This window comes from Poromitra crassiceps (genome assembly GCF_964638095.1).
Source record: "Poromitra crassiceps genome assembly, chromosome: 14".
In the NCBI taxonomy this organism is placed as follows: Eukaryota; Metazoa; Chordata; class Actinopteri; order Beryciformes; family Melamphaidae; genus Poromitra; species Poromitra crassiceps.
The window spans coordinates 17,439,775-17,457,641 of NC_139633.1; the positions used below are offsets into that span (position 1 = coordinate 17,439,775).

The 17,867-nt window shown below is 43.8% G+C and overlaps 1 protein-coding gene across 1 annotated transcript in view; it reads left to right on the forward strand.

The window, feature by feature from the left end:
* plekha7b (pleckstrin homology domain containing, family A member 7b) overlaps positions 1–17,867 on the forward strand; it is a gene marked incomplete at both ends in the record, with an annotated part of 118,196 nt that overhangs the window by 72,459 nt on the left and 27,870 nt on the right. Inside the window, 7 exons of the mRNA XM_083651268.1 lie at positions 2,586–2,688; positions 4,142–4,246; positions 5,029–5,101; positions 6,025–6,125; positions 12,900–13,078; positions 16,027–16,455; positions 16,714–17,254. Coding sequence (XP_083507394.1) covers positions 2,586–2,688; positions 4,142–4,246; positions 5,029–5,101; positions 6,025–6,125; positions 12,900–13,078; positions 16,027–16,455; positions 16,714–17,254 — 1,531 coding nt within the window. The remainder of the gene's footprint in view (positions 1–2,585; positions 2,689–4,141; positions 4,247–5,028; positions 5,102–6,024; positions 6,126–12,899; positions 13,079–16,026; positions 16,456–16,713; positions 17,255–17,867) is intronic.

A 17,867-nucleotide genomic window follows, 5' to 3' on the forward strand; every position in this document is an offset into this window, starting at 1 on the left:
ATCAAATCACCCGCACGTTCTTGCGGTCCCGCCTTACAGTAGTGTTTCAACTGACTCTATCAGAATACCATGCCAGTCGGACTTGTGCCAGTCGGAGTATTATTATTATTATATTATTATACTTGGAAACCGTTTTATAAAAGCAATATAGCACTCGAGCTGCGTGGTGTTGTGGAATATATCCCGCTGATAAGCTGTTATCCCACGAGGCCACAGGCCTCGTGGGATAACAGCTTATCAGCGGGATATATTCGCCACAACACACTTGCTCTCATGCTATATTGCTTAAATATATATATTTAAAAAATAAAAATGCATAAATAAAAGGGTGAGTTAATGCTATTCCATGGATAAAAACATGGGTTTACATGTCCCTCCATACACTATAGATATGTTTACCCTCCTCCACTACATGTCCCTCCCTACACTATAGATATGTTTACCCTCCTCCACTACATGTCCCTCCATACACTATAGATATGTTTACCCTCCTCCACTACATGTCCCTCCATACACTATAGATATGTTTATTACCCTCCTCCACTACATGTCCCTCCCTACACTATAGATATGTTTACCCTCCTCCACTACATGTCCCTCCCTACACTATAGATATGTTTACCCTCCTCCACTACATGTCCCTCCATACACTATAGATATGTTTACCCTCCTCCACTACATGTCCCTCCCTACACTATAGATATGTTTACCCTCCTCCACTACATGTCCCTCCATACACTATAGATATGTTTACCCTCCTCCACTACATGTCCCTCCATACACTATAGATATGTTTACCCTCCTCCACTACATGTCCCTCCATACACTATAGATATGTTTACCCTCCTCCACTACATGTCCCTCCATACACTATAGATATGTTTACCCTCCTCCACTACATGTCCCTCCCTACACTATAGATATGTTTATTACCCTCCTCCACTACATGTCCCTCCCTACACTATAGATATGTTTACCCTCCTCCACTACATGTCCCTCCCTACACTATAGATATGTTTACCCTCCTCCACTACATGTCCCTCCCTACACTATAGATATGTTTACCCTCCTCCACTACATGTCCCTCCATACACTATAGATATGTTTACCCTCCTCCACTACATGTCCCTCCATACACTATATATATGTTTACCCTCCTCCACTACATGTCCCTCCCTACACTATAGATATGTTTACCCTCCTCCACTACATGTCCCTCCCTACACTATAGATAGCGAAGCTCTGTGAGCATGAATGATACAAACAGTTTTTCCCCTCATTCAGTATTTTCCCGCTGCCATGCCTGTAACAACAGAGGCGTAGCTGCTCCTGGATATTGCACGGTTGGATCAGATAAGTTGCTTATCGTCCTGCAGTAAGCACCTCGCACCTCGTACTGCAGTGGAATGTCGGCACTGTACAGTGTCTCCTGGAAGCCAGACGCAGCCAGCTCAAAGCCTTTGTAGCTGTGGGCTCTGTAATACAATATCTAACTTCTCAGTGAGATGGAGCACACATCACAATGTGATGATGTCATGAGGAAATGTGAGGTGTCGTGCGGAATGCTTAGGAGCTTCCAAGGACACGCCTATGTGTGTGTGTGTGTGTGTGTGTGTGTGTGTGTACATGAGTGTGTGTGCGTGTGTGTCTGTGCGCATGCATGTGTGCATGTGCAATTATCAGATTGATGTAAATATGCGGCTCGTATCTGAAGGTCAGACTCAGGACACACCCAGAGAGGAGATCCCCACCCAGAACGGCAAGAGTGAGTGTGTGTGTGTGTGTGTGTGTGTGTGTGTGTGTGTGTTTGCGTGTGTGTGTGTGTGTGTGTGTGTGTGTGTGTGTGTGTGTGTGTGCGTGTGCGTTTGCGTGTGTGTGTGTGTGTGTGTGTGTGTGTGTGTGTGCCAGATCATATCTGCGCACATATCTTCTACCAGAGCAATCTAGTAAGAGAGTGGCATCAGCGGATGTCCAAAATGCGTGACTCATTAGCCAATGAACAGCCAGGAAGGGGAGCCCTGCGCTACTTTTGAATGCTAAAATAAAACTGATAATGTACAATTTGATTCTTTAAAAACACACACAAAAAACTTTCAAAGTACAACACAAACTGTCCATTTGCATTTGCATTTGCAACTCGACAGTGCTGCTTAATCCAGGACCTTACTTCCTGGAACTCTTGAGAGTAAAAAAACTGGTCCATTGGAGTGAATGGAGATGTCGCGACTCTTCTACTGTATATACACGGCTCTGGCTTACACTAGAGTCAGTTTAACCTGGTTTAGTTTGTTTGTTTCTTTTTGTTTTGGTTGTTATCTGGTGTGCTTAAGATGTCTGCCCCCAGGGTGAGTGATGTCAGATTAACAAAAAGCTCCCACTGTTATCCACTGCAAAGCCATTGGCTGTGACAGGTCACGTGTCACTGTGAGGAAACGGTCACATCCTCTCTATCTGAAAGCCTAGCACATGGCCCTGCTCTGTTCCACTGTACCTCTGCATGAGACCGAACATCACTGTCTGACTACCAATGCTAATCATCCCCTCCGTGTTGTTGATCTTCTTCTATGGTGCCTCCTGAACTGTAGGATAGAATCCCGTATGTCCAAGTCAGCGGCCAATCAGAGAGCGCCCAGCATGGTCACCGAGGCTGTGACCTCGCCAGCAGTGGATGTCACCTCAGTGTCAAAGGTGAGAGTTCAGCCTTGTTTGTATCTGGGTCTGTTCTTAGCTTTCGTGCAGAGCCTAATCTTACAATCTGACATTTTGGTTGGGAAATCCACCCTAAAACAGAATTTGCATGTTAGGGCTGGGGCATATGGACAAAATCATATCACAATATGTTTTGTGAAAAGACCTCGATATCAATATTGCGACAGTATTGTAGGGATGACTATTGGTGCTTTCATAAAATATTGACACAATGAGATTTTTGATAATCTTCAGTAATGTGGATGTAATGACTAAGTGGGTAAAAGCAAATCATAGAACAGCTAGAACAGTCTGGTAAGTTGGCTCAACAGTCACATGACTTTTCGTGACGTTTCCCGCCCTGGGAAGTAAGTTCCCCATTCATTTTCTCCATAGACAATTTTTGAAAAAATCCTTATATAAAGAGTTTTAAGACTGGAACCAAACCCACCCGTGACCCACCGAATCGTGAGTGACAATAAAACATTCGGTTTGAGCAAGAACCAAAAAGTAACAACGGGGGGGGGGTTCGAATTTTCGATTTCGCCCCCCGTTATTTTTGCTTTTATAATAACTTATATAATGCAGCCTTTGAAACCAGGAAAAGACAACACTTATGCCATATCACAATATTACAGTACAATATCTAAAATCTAAGATGATATCTAGTCTCATATCACGATATTGATATAATATCGATATATTGCCCAGCCCTATCACATTGTCCAGTATCCGTCCCTAATAATCACTGTATCTTACCTCAGGTAGTGCCAGAAAGCATGGTCAATTAACTTACCTCAGGTAGTGTCAGAAAGCACGGTCAATTAACTTACCTCAGGTAGTGTCAGAAAGCATGGTCAATTAACTTACCTCAGGTAGTGTCAGAAAGCATGGTCAATTAACTTACCTCAGGTAGTGTCAGAAAGCATGGTCAATTAACTTACCTCAGGTAGTGTCAGAAAGCATGGTCAATTAACTTACCTCAGGTAGTGTCAGAAAGCATGGTCAATTAACTTACCTCAGGTAGTGTCAGAAAGCATGGTCAATTATCTGACCTCAGGTAGTGTCAGAAAGCATGGTCAATTAACTTACCTCAGGTAGTGTCAGAAAGCATGGTCAATTCATTTACCTCAGGTAGTGTCAGAATGCATGGTCAATTATCTTACCTCAGGTAGTGTCAGAAAGCATGGTTTCCTCAGGTAGTGTCAGAAAGCATGGTCAATTAACTTACCTCAGGTAGTGTCAGAAAGCATGGTCAATTAACTTACCTCAGGTAGTGTCAGAATGCATGGTCAATTATCTTACCTCAGGTAGTGTCAGAAAGCATGGTCAATTAACTTACCTCAGGTAGTGTCAGAAAGCACGGTCAATTATCTTACCTCAGGTAGTGTCAGAAAGCACGGTCAATTATCTCACCTCAGGTACCTTGTGTTGTTTTGGTTTGGTTCTGCAGGGCTCCAGAAGTTCTGGGAAGGTACACAGCTTTGGCAAGAGGGACCATTCTATCAAGCGGAACCTCAACATCCCGGTGGTGGTGAGAGGCTGGCTCTACAAACAGGTGAGCCAGGGTCATGAGACTGATAGACATGATGTTATGAATAATAGACCCCACCCGTCGCTTATCTAAAAACAACACAAGAAGAAGAAGTAAGTATGTACTAGTATGAAACCCAGGTACTGTAAATGAACTTACGGATGCCCTCCTGGCCTGGGGTAGGTATTAATTCTGCTCATCAAAATGCACTCCACCCGCAACACTGTCTACAATTTTGGTGTTTTTCATGTTTTAAAGGCATTACATGTTCCTCTATTCATAGTATTCCCATGATGTCACAAGCATTTTCCTACCAATATGGTGCTACAATATACACAGCTTCATTGGATGTTTGTGTCACCTGATTGTAATCACCTGTTAATTGATTACAATCACTGGTTATTTTCCTACCAAGATGGCCGTGTGGTGATGTAACAGAATACTATCAATTGGATGAGAAAATTCTACGACACTTCAGCTTTTGAATCTCTTTCAAACCTCTTTGAATGCATGGTGGTCAAGCTAAAAAAACAAGACTATTTTTTCCATTTTGGAGATGCACGGTTTTCATCCGACTGCCTTGTTAAATGTAGAGACTACAACTTTGTGCGAAGAAATGAGCCATGTGATGTGGAGGAAAAACTTAAAAGGGATGAAATGATTGCTGTAATGATATGCGTGAAGCCTCTTTTCCCCTCTGCACAATACTAATGAGTGCTATATATTCCCCAACGCCACTTTTTAATTAAAATGTGTTGCTGCAGAGAGGACTTCTAAATGCATTGTGTTTCGTGTGTCACCTCCAGGACAGCTCTGGAATGCGGCTGTGGAAACGGAAATGGTTTGTTCTGTCGGACTACTGCTTGTTTTATTATAAAGGTGAGTCCAGGAAAAGATTTAGTCGAGGGAAATTAAGAGAGTCTCATGGTGCATCCACTTGATTACATACCGCAATATCCACTGAGGGGAGTTGAATCGCTCAATTAATTAATCAATCTCTCAGCATGTAATTAGAAATTGTCATATTGCAAACTCCCCCCCCCCCTTCTCTGTCTCTCTCTCTCTCTAGCTCTCTCTTCCTCTACCTCACTTTCTCTCCCTTCCTTCCTCCCTCCCTCCCACTTGTCTCTCCTTATTAACCTTAATGTTTTATTATGGGATGTAATCTGTGGCTGTGTCACCGTAGGATCTAGCCTCGTCTGCTCCATTAATCATCCTGAATAATAGATGAGCCACATGCCGCCTCGTGCCACATGCTGCCACATGGCCTTGTGCAAAATAGAGTCATCCCTGAATTATGTCTCACTAATTATCCCCATGCTCATAAATCTATGGTCAATCTCAAAACACACTCAAAGATCTTGGCAGAGTTTAAGGTGTGGTGTCTAATGGACACCACCTCCAGAACGGCTCTGGTACGGCTGCGAACAGACCCACACTCATGTAAACTGTCAGACGGTTGCAGGATCCGACAAAAATAGAACAGGGGCGTAATTTCTCCATACCGCATGTATCGCCCATCTATTAACATGGGCGAGAGTCGATCCAGCACATTACCGGATCCGCAACGCAGCCGTAACGCATCTGGTGTCCATTGCCTGTAAGAGATTGTGCTGCTTTTGCTACAATGTAACAATACTCTCTGTAACAATACCCTCTGTAACAATACTATGGTGTGCGTGTGTGTGTGTGTGTGTGTGTGTGTGTGTGTGTGTGTGTGCACGCGTGTGTGTGTGTGTGTGTGTGTGTGTGTGTGTGTGTGTGTGTGTGTGTGTGTGTGTGTGTGTGCGTTCGCTTCACAGACAGCCGAGAGGAGGCAGTGTTGGGGAGCATCCCTCTGCCCAGTTATGTCATTGCACCAGTTGAGCCTGATGACCATATAAGCCGCAAATACGCATTCAAGGTAACAACTAAGTGAAACAGTGATAGTGAATTGGAGCTATAAAAGTTATTGTGTGCATGTGCAGCCATAATCAATAGTTCATAACTCATAATTCTTCTGAGAACCCATTATCATGGCACCATCAGATAACATTTCCCATGCATTGGTTCCTCTTGGTGTGGTCTCCCTCGGTTGGGGCATGGTTGTACACTCCCCACGAGTCGCTACATATGATTTTCATACCTCCTTTAGACGAATGTGATTTTCAACTAAAGATATGTTCACATTTTAGCACAAGATATATTTTGCCCACACCTCAGTCACAGGCCAGAGTTGTGCATGATCCCGTAAGTTGAACTTTGAACGCCCCACACTTGCTGACATTTCAACGTGGAAACCAGTTGCTTTTCAGTAAGCAGTTTTAGTGCATCGATCATCCTTGTAGTCACGTTGTGATTTCCAAAATGGAGGTAAAGCACTTACTAGAGTGTGTGTTTCGTAATTTACCGAGTTACACAACAACTGTATCAGAAAATACCAAGACCACACAAAGACATGTTGCTCACTTACCATGCTTACAGATCTGGAGCTATTTCTTCATTGTGTTTCATCAGCGCTCAGTGTGCTGGAGAGGTTGTCCATTTCAACCCAGGCAGCACAGACCAAGAGCCTTGTTCTGAAATGGGAATGTGCTAAACCTGCTGATAGAAAATAAGTGGGCTGTCAAGAGCCACCTGTGGTGTTGTTGTTGTTGTTGTTGTCGTTGGTATGAGAGCTTCCTGTGTTCGTTCTTTGTGCAAATCCATAGACTGTAAGTGCTACCATACAATCCAATGTTGTGTGTGAGAAATAGCATTCAGAGCTACTTCTGTTCATCTGATTCCTGCCTTTCTCAACCCTTCACCATAATAACCAATGGACTTTGTCAGGTACCTTCATCTTAACCTTTCTTTTTGCTGACTTCTCACTGATGGAGTGAAGCTGTAGCTGCGGGTCTGCCTGTCAGACTGGACGCTCCATCTCTGCCTGCAGAGCTGACAAAACACATAAACCTGCATGTTATGCTCTTGGTGTGCCTGCCTTGTTTCAACAAAGGTTTCGAATTAATATCGACATATTTGAAGACTTCAGCATAGTCTGTACTGGATGCTTCAGTGTAGTCTGTACTGGATGCTTCAGTGTAGTCTGTACTGGATGCTTCAGTGTAGTCTGTACTGGATGCTTCAGTGTAGTCTGTACTGGATGCTTCAGTGTAGTCTGTACTGGATGCTTCAGTGTAGTCTGTACTGGATGCTTCAGTGTAGTCTGTACTGGATGCTTCAGTGTAGTCTGTACTGGATGCTTCAGTGTAGTCTGTACTGGATGCTTCAGCACAGTCTGTACTGGATGTTCCGTTTCCTCCTGCTCTGCTGCCAGTTCCTGGTTTTCCACGTCTGTCAGCAGGCTGGTGCTATCACTATCAGAGTGGAGGATAGCAACATTATCACCTCCCCCAGCTTCCCACAGCACTGTCCACACACTGCTCTTTTTTCACAAGCACCACATGAGAACAACATCATCTTCTGAAAGTAGAAAGTTTCTCAGAGCTCCCTATAAAAGGCTGTTTTCAATAAGCAAGATTCGTGACATCACGAATCTTGGCGCCAATCCCTGTCCAGTATTCAACAGTTAAAGCCCCAACAGGCAACACATTCTCACTCTCAACTCGTCATATACTGCAGATCGGTCAGGAACCCTTGCTTGTTGTCACTTTGTCACGAGTGAAAATGTGTTGAAACCCCATGTTGTATGCTGTGATTGGCTAGTTATGTTCTCGATGACCCTGATTGGTTGCTTTGAATTTTTGAATGTGGGAGAAGGAGGGTAAGTCATTTTAAGGATTTAACAAGATAATTTAACCTTTAAGCTTTTTGTGAGGAAAAACCATCAGACACAAATTAGGATTCAAAGTAGAGTATTTTATACACATCTTGAAACATGACTTTAGGGGGTCTTTAAGTAAGGGATAATGGATAGTGAGCCGGTGATTACTGGCAAAATAATGACCGACAGGTGAAGATTGAGCCCGACGCGCAGCGGAGGGCTTAATCATTCACCTGAAGGTCATTATTTCCAGTAATCACCGCCTCACTATCCATTATCCCGCTTAGAACACGGCCTACAACTAAATCATTCAATAATCTGACAAAAAAAATTATTCAAATAGATTTTTTAATAGCGTTTTCAACGACAAAGCGGTTTCATTCGTAATTGGCACACAAGACACCACAGCTGCAACTGGTTGGCCTAATTAGTAGTAGAAGGACAAAAAACCAGCACTCAAAATAAATCCTTTTGGGTTGTTTTAATACCTTCAAGCAGCAACAGCAGTGACAATGAACGTTTCGGCGTAAGCCTTCCTCAGCATTGTCAAACGTTCATTGTCACTGCTGTTGCTGCTTGAAGGTATTAAAACAACCCAAAAGGATTTATTTTGAGTGCTGGTTTTTTGTCCTTCTATATATTGTTTGCGCCTTGCACCGAAACTTTTTGAAACTTTTGAGAGTGCTCACCAGTCGTGACTTGCAGTCACTGACTCTTTGGACAACCTAATTAGTAGTGTCTGCAGACAAAATGCTCTTATCAACTGATTAATCCAGGTGTGGCAGAGCAGCGGTCGGTTGTCGAGAAATAATGACCGGTGAATCTTGTTGATTGACCAATCAGAATCGAGTATTCAAGAGAGCCGTGTTCTAAGTATTTAAAATTACAGGAAACACTTGCTAATTGTTCCTTTTTGCCACTTGAAAGCGAGCGACAGAACTCTTCTTTGAGGTCTTTTTTGCCTTTCCCTCTGTGAAATGTGGAGGCGCAGAGCTCGTTGCAAAGAGCATCGAGCTTGAATGTTTGATACTCTGCAGCTTCAGGGCTTTCTATTGCAATCATTTCAGATCCTTTGTACTTGGACTTTTGTTCTTGAATTCTGTGTGCGTGTGCGTGTGTGTGTGTCAGTGTGTGTCTGTGTGTGTGTGTGTGTCAGTGTGTGTGTGCGTGTGTGTGTGTGTCAGTGTGTGTGTGTGTGTGTGTGCGTGTGTGTCTGTGTGTGTGTGTGTGTGTGTCAGTGTGTGTGTGTGTGTGTGTGTGTGTGTGTGTGTGTGTGTGTGTGTGTGTGTGTGTGTGTGTGTGTGTGTGTGTCAGTGTGTGTGAGGTCCAGCGTATCTCCTACTTTTTCAAACTCATATCACATACAACAATGGAATTTGTATGATGGTTGTGCTGCCGGCAATATAAATTATAGATTCAAACAATTTTCTACCATTGCACCTCGTCCTCTTCCCCTGCCAGGGGAATACAGTACTGTACTGTATGTATAAAAGGCTTGCTGAGATGAGCCTGTGCTCTGCTGCATTACCGTGTATTTACAGTAACACAGCTCTATTGCCCTCAGCTCTCCCTGGGCTATAGAGAGCCAAAGTGGAACGTCACTTGCTGCTTCAGCACTGTACCAGAGATTTTCATCCGCCATTTATTTTCCCATAGACATTTCGTAAAATGCTTATAAAAAGAGTTTTACTGGTTCAAACCAAACGGTTCAGATATATTTAGAAACAGGAGAGATCGCATAACATTTCACTCTGACCAAAATATTAAAAAATGCGGGTTTGAAGAAAATATTGTTTCGATGTTGTTGTTTTTAAGTTTTGGTCCGAGTGAAATGTTCTATGGTCTCTCCCGATTATAGCGTTAGCTGAACCGTTTGGTTTGAACCAGTAAAACTCTTTTTATAAGCATTTTACGAAATGTCTGTGGGTAAATAAATGGCGGATGAAAATCTCTGGTACAGTCAGTGCTGAAGCAGGAAGTGACGTTCACTTTGCCTCTCTATTGAGTCAGCAGTGATCTGCAGTACCTTCCTGTTGTGCTGTTCTGGCTCATCTCACTGTGTTTGTCTCATCCCCTGTGGGTCACTTGCCTCCCGGTGTGACCGTGTGTGTGTGTGTGTGTGTGTGTGTGTGTGTGTGTGTGTGTGTGTGTGACCGTGTGTGTGTGTGTGTGTGTGTGTGTGTGTGTGTGTGTGTGTGTGTGTGTCACCGGGTGTGTGTGTGACCGGGCGGAGCGAGTACTGATCTCTGTGGGCGGCTGTCCTGAAACACACAGACTTCCTGTCTTGCTTGAATAGGTATTTGATTTCACCACAGCCTCATTGGCAAGTGGCCACCCTCAGCTGATTTTGTTTCACATCACTGCTAACACTAACAGCCACTGAATGCACATTTATACTGTGCATTAATGGCAGATCTATTGACATGAGTGCAGCAGCAGTCATGGATGGACAATGCCAGAGCACTGAGAGATGAAAGCCATTTATTTTACTGAATGTTTGGCTTTGAACTGGGCCTGCAACTAATGATTATTGTCATTATCGATTCCTCTCTCAATTCTTCCCCTTAACTAATCGATGAGTCGTTTGGTCTCTAAAATGTCACAAAATTATGAAAAATGTTGATCACTTTTCCTCCAAAGCCCAAGATGACATCCTCAAATGTCTTCTTTTGTCCTGACAAACAGTCCCAACCCAAACATAATCACTTTACTGTCATAGAAGACTAAAGAAACCAGAAAATATGCACATTTAAGAAGCTGGAACGAGAGAACTTGCAATGCAAAATGCAGTCCATTTAGAACTTTAGTATTTGTTTCTTAAAAATGAGTGTAAACGATTTATCGATTATAAAAATCGTTGGCGATTAATTTTCTGTCGATCGACTAATCGATTAAGATGACGTTAGGGGCGGGTCGCCACTGGAAAGAACAGCCTGTATGGACTCAATAGCTCTGGTATTTGTCTCGCCGAGGCTCCATGTCACTTATCACCTTCTCATCACCATGGGAATGGTGGGACAGCAGGGTCCCACGGTGAGCTGCACCATCTCATCATCTCAACCGTTTTCCCACACTCCTCTCTGGTTTCATTGGCTTTCTTTGGGTGCTCATGGCCATCATATCATCCCCCCACATGAATCCATTTCAAATGATTGTACATGCTATAGACTCTGCACCCTATCGCGGCGGCCCGCATCTGGCCCCCGGGCCGCAGGTTGAGTATCACTGCTATGCTATAGAGTGCCAAAATCTCACCATTACATCGCCAGATTTCCTATGAGGCCTAAGGAAGTGAATTCCCCATTCATTTTTCCGTTGATGTTTAGTAAATCCTTCTAAAAAGTGTTTTACTTGGACCTTTAAGTTTTGGTCCGAGTGAAATGTTATTTGGTCTCAGCGTGATTCTGAATAAAGCTGAATCGTTTGGTTTGTCCAAGTAAAACTCTTTATAAGGATTTTACAAAACGTCTATGGGAAAATGAATGGGGAATGAAATCCCTTGGGCCACCTGACAAACCCGAAAGAGGGTGTGACTTTGGCACTCTATAATGTATGCACTGTATCTGTGATGTAGCAGTCATCTCTTTCCAGACTCTCAGTGATTGGCTCCCCAGACTTTACCTAAAATATTCCCACAGATCTTCAGTAAGTGAGTGATTGAAATCATTCTACAGTACTGGACAATCTGCACAATGAATAGACCGATTTTTACCATAAAAATCTGTGCAATTAGTGCAAAAGTGCAATTACCAAATGCAGTGTTCCTGTGCATTTGCTATTGCACCATAAGGTTTACAGCCATATCAGTGTGTTCTGTGTTGCACTCATTACATGGGCATGTACATTATTGTGGGTGGAAGGCTATTCATGGCATATTGCAATAATACAGTGGGCTTGTATCTATACTGGTGTTGAGTGAAAATGCATTTTGCTTTGGTGTGCAGGGCTCCCTTTCCCTCACAGTAGATGGATTCCTATCTGTGTCTATTCAGCACTTTCTTCTTGGGGATTGAGTTGAGATCATGGTCTGTCCATGGTGCTGATGTGACATTGTTACAGTGCTATGTTCTAAGGCAAGATGCCAAACAATCAGACATGTACCATGATCATGATGTTACATAATGCTGGTCAGTGCTCTTGTGCTCAGTCTGCAGCTGTTCCTGGCTGTGTTGGACCAAGACGTATTCTATTCCACATAGCAACAGTGAGCTACAATTCATGGAGACAGTGCTTTTGCACCTGACTGCTGTAATGTAACATTGTTGACAACATATATAACATTTTCATTTAAAATAGGTAGAAATTCTGTATGATCGCCATGGAAGAAAAACATGCTGGGGTGGAAACACCAGGCAACAGCCTTGCTGTTGTGGACCAGTGCAAAGTGCTCCTTTGCTATGGGAGAATTGGCTGCGTCAGAGGGCCCCAGGCATTGTGTGTGTGTGTGTGTGTGTGTGTGTGTGTGTGTGTGTGTGTGTGTGTGTGTGTGTGTGTGTTAAGCTGATGACCAAACACTGCTCACTGCTTTTAGTTAGTTATGATGGTTTGCTTCAGTTGCATGCTATAGAGATTGTATTGTTTTGTGGATGCTTTCATACAAAGCAATGTGGAAATAATCCTCTGCTCTGCCTTTTGGATGCCGTAACAGCTTGCAGAATGTTTACGATGCAGCAGTTTGCTCTCATCCTCAACGTCTTCAGTAAAGTGTGGCTTTAATCGTCAATGAGATGTCGGCGTTCAGTCTCAGTGAACAAGAAAGCGACCGGGTTCCTCACGAGTGAATGGCTCATTTCAAAGTGTTGTTCTTGACTAATGAGCTCCACAGTCTGCCTGGTACAGTCTTCAGTAAGTCGTCCTCACGTGTCCTCTCTCTCTCTCTCTCTCTCCCTCTCTCTCTCTCTCCCTCTCTCTCTCTCTCTCTCCTTCTGATAGGCGAGCCACACAGGAATGCGCTCCTACATTTACAATAAGAACTCTGTGATTGGCTCCCAGGCGGAACACTGTGGGATGCGGACATACTTCTTCAGCGCGGACACACAAGAGGACATGAATGGCTGGATCCGGGCCATGAACCAGGCGGCGCTGATGCAGCAGAGTCACACCATAAAGAGGTTGGTGTCTCTACTAGAGTGGGCTTGACTGCTCCCACCGCTCAGGCTTCTAGTTATCAACATCTCCTTCCCTGTGGAACACAACATCTCCTTCCTTCCCTATGGAAGACAAAACATCTCCTTCCTTCCCTATGGAACACAACAGCCACCATGAACTGTGGGTTTCCAGATTAAATTAGACATGACATGAGTAGGGCTGGGTATTAGTTCAAATTTCAAGAATCGATTAGTTCCGAATCGATCAATCCTGATTCGATTTGATTCCGATTCGATTAATTTCAATATCAATTTGGTTAGTGATACTAAAACATGTTTTTTGAGCTGTAACCTGAATTACATGATTGTCCAGTTATGTAACACAGGGGTTCCCAACCTTTTTTGCGCCAGGTGGTGACAAAGGGTAAATAACAGCCTTTTCATCTGTCAATAAAGACACTTTCACAATCATGCACAGTGATTTGATTTCAGCCTATATAATTTCTAAAAACACAGCCTATAATATTATAGCCTATGTTTATTTAATTTTTTTTATTTTTTATAAAAGAAATCGATCTCTGGACATATGAATCGATATCAAAGGATTAAAATAAAAATCGATTAAATGAGCACAGGCCAGTCATAAGAGCTGTTCTACTGCAGCATGCATAACATTTGAGCAAGTTGTTGTTTTGTTTTAGAATGTATTCACAATTCTCTACAATAGACTCCATGTGCAATTTACCGTAGTCTAATGCGGTATCAAACTCTGTGGTAACTGCATGTTAGACAACATCTTAGATCAGCCAGAGGAATGAGTTTGCACTGCTCAGTGTTTTTGGATGAGATCAGAGCCATGTATATAGAAGAGTCGCGACATCTCCATTCACTCCAATGGACCAGTTTTTTACTCTCAAGAGTTCCAGGAAGTAAGGTTCTGGATTAAGCAGCACTGTCGAGTTGCAGAAAAATGGACAGTTTGTGTTGTACTTTGAAAGTTTTTTTTTTTTTTTTTTTTTTTTTTAGAATCAAATTGTAAAAAATATATAAAAACAAAAAATCAAATTGTACATTATCAGCTTTATTTTAGGATTCAAAAGTACTAGCGCGAGACCGCTTCCTGGCTGTTCATTGGCTAATGAGTCACACATTCTGGTCCTCCGCTGACACCACTCTCTCTCTCAATGGCTCTGGTGATAACTGCATGTTAGACAATATCTTAGATCAGCCAGAGGAATGAGTTTGCACTGTGGAGTGTTTTTGGATGAGATGAAGTGAGGCATGGTTTGGATGCTCTGTGCAATCATGCCACCTAGAGGCTAATGTGGCTCAGTGCGACCAGAAATGTGGTTTTGCAACCACTCACTTCCCACAATGATATTCTTAATTCTGGCACTCAAAATCAAAGATAAAATATATGGATTTTTTTTTTTTGCTTTAATGAATTATGAATCAATTATATTATGACTAAATAGTTCCACATTGTCCTGTGGGATGTGATCATTTTATTGAGATCTACCATCGGAGCATGTCAATCAGCTGAAATATACTTTGAAATACCGTGCCTCCCTTCAGGCCTCTTGGGGTCTTCCCCATGGACATTATCCCACAGACACTTAAAGGACTTACTTGACATCTTGCATGGACATTTAAATGAACATTAACAATAACACCCACCACCCCACCCCACCCGCCCATGATATACTGTATCAGTTAAGGACTTATTACTGGACATTTTACATGGGCCTGTTACATTGTTACATTTTACATGAGCTTGTTACATTGTTACTTTTTACATGGGCTTGTTACATTGTTACAGTATCAGAGAGAAAGTCTGATGAAGAGCTTTGCTCGAAACGTCACTTTTTTTTGGGTGTTTGAAATAAAAAACACAAACTAGGAGCCCTTGCAGTGTGCAAGCTTTTTATTCATTTTTCACTTGTTACATTGTTACAATTTACATGGGCCCCACTATATGTCACTTTAAAGGACTTTTACTTTGCACTTTATCATTTATCATTTGAAGATTGTTTTTCTGTTCGATCCATCTTCTGCTCTTGCTGTGATCGCTGTGCTGCATGCTGCACAAAGACAAATTCCTCGTTTGTAATATGATTACTCGCTATGGCTATTAAAATGATCTTGAATGTTGAATTGAGCAACCTGAAAGTGTAAGCAATCGTGTGACTTGTCCCCTTAACTCAGAAAAGGATTGAATTGAGCTGTGAAACCAGAGCAATTGAGAGAGAGAGTGGCATCAGCGGAGGACCAAAATGCGTGACTCATTAGCCAATGAACAGCCAGGAAGGGGTCTCGCGCTACTTTTGAATGCTAAAATAAAGCGGATAATGTACAATTTGATTTAAAAAATAAATAATCAAAGTACAACACAAACTGTCCATTTTGCTGCAACTCGACAGCGCTGCTTAATCCAGGACCTTACTTCCTGGAACTCTTGAGAGTAAAAAACTGGTCCATTGGAGTGAATGGATCTGTGTGAAACCTTGTGAATTAGAAGTCTTATATCATTAGAGCAGATTGAGAAGAGGGGCTGGCTGCCCCCGAGCGATTTGTTTAAGACAAAATGACTGTCATCACCATTCCCTGGGGACTCCATCAGTGTGGCGTCTCTGCCAAGAGCGCTGCTCTCTTCCACTCCTCTCTTCTGAAAAAGATGAAAATGTGTGGTTACAAAGTTATTGAAAAGCTCCCTGTGCTCTCTCATCCTTCCTCAGAGAGACTCGCCAATGAATTGGGCCATAAGTACAGCTCTCTCCGTCTCTGCCAGTGGAGTGAAAAATTACATTCAGGGTCACGTCAGGGTAACTGGAGTGCCCATTGTGACTTCTTGTCCACTGCTTAACGTGGCTTGGAAGCTGTTTTTTAATATGATCAAACCACACACAGTTATTGCTTGTCATATTCCAGTTAGATCTTACTTTCATCCTTCCCTCTGTCACCCCTTCTCACAGAGAGGTGGAGAGGCCAGAGAAGGCTGTGCAGCAGGCAGTGCCGCAGACCAATCACGTCAACGTCAGCCAGGACTCGGCCCAATCGGAGAGCCTCCGCAGGCCGGACAGGGAGGAACCTCAGGATAACGGTATTCGATTGGCTCCTGGAGAGGAGATGAGGTATGGGCTGGAGATCCAAGGAAGGCCCGCCCAGCCGGCCACGGAGGAAAAGGTAGAGAGACTCTCTCCAGACTCTGTCCCCGGGCCCTCCCACAGGAATGGCCAGCAAACTGTAGTCCAAGTGGTTCTGCCACCAGAGCAGAATGGAAACGTGGTCTATAAGAGGGGCTTGGTTCCACGGTCAGACACTGAGAAACATGTGCAGAGGAAAACCGCTCTGGCTCAGGTCGAGCACTGGGTCAAAGTTCAGAAAGGGGACCCGCCAAAGAGGTCAGTTTGGCCATTGACATAATCATTTGCCGAAATTTCACTATCACAACAGGACTCAATCATGGACATGGACAGTGTTCATGCATTTCTGAAAATAAATAAACTCAATTTTGATCACGTGTGGATTTTGTTGGTACGGTATGGATTTAATGTTGTTTTCTGTTTCATATTTTACAGTAAGCATCATCCATGCTTGACATCCATGTGCTATTGAATGAATATTAAAGGGAAAGGTTACCCTCTCTCCTTCCTCCTCAGCTCTCCCTCTCCAGAGTACAATCTCCCTCGGCGAACTCCTCCTCCGAAGCCCAAAGCCAGCACCCCGGAGGTCACCTATCAGTCGTTGCCAAAGTCTCCCCGTCTCCCCTCTGGCAGCAGCTCTCCTCCGGCGCCCTGCAACCTGCCCAGCGACTACAAGTACGCCCACGACCGGCTCAGCCACTTCCGCATGTCCACGGACGAGCGCATGGCCACCAAGGAGGGCATGGTGTGGCAGCTGTACGAGTGGCAGCAGCGGCAGCAGTTCCGTCACGGCAGCCCCACGGCGCCGATCTACACCGGCCCCAACTTCACCGATGCCTCCTCCTTTAGGGTGACCGTGGAGATGCCTCGCTCCATCTCGGTGCCCCCGTCGCCCTGTGAAGTCCCCCCGTCTGTCCCGGCCTCCTTCAAACCCCTGTCCCCTCGCAGGCCGCACACCCCTCTGGACAGGGTGACAGTCAGGCCGCTGGACGAAGTGGCGCCCGGGGACAGCACAAGATCCAGCTCCCCTAGGCCTATCTGTGCCCAGCTTTCTCAGGTAGGATTCTTATCTGGAGAGTAGAGGCAACCCAGGCATTTTTAGAAGTCATCCACGATTAGAGCTGCACCTGAGCGCAACTTATTACCATTCACTATTTCAGAGTATTGCATGACTGAAAGTCTAGGTATCCTTGATTCACACTGACAATAAATGCCTATCACTTAAACGTTGCCATGTAACCTACCCTAGGTATTAGCCATTGTACGTTTTTTTCAAGCAACTATGGAGGTGGAGAGTACTAAAGGTATCTGTAAATACTCTAATTTACATTACCTGTGCCATTGGTGCCTCCTGCTGGAGAAAATGTGTTATTATTATATTTCTTTCCTTCTCCTTTTTGCCGGGATGCAGGAAGGCCAGCCTAGAAGAGTCTCAGGGGCTTACTGATTCACTGACTGATTGACTCACTCACTCACTGACTGACTGACTCACTGACTCACTGACTGACTGACTCACTCACTGACTGACTGACTGACTGACTGACTGACTCACTCACTCACTGACTGACTGACTGACTGACTGACTCACTCACTCACTCACTCACTGACTGACTGACTGACTCACTCACTCACTCACTCACTCACTGACTGACTGACTGACTCACTGACTG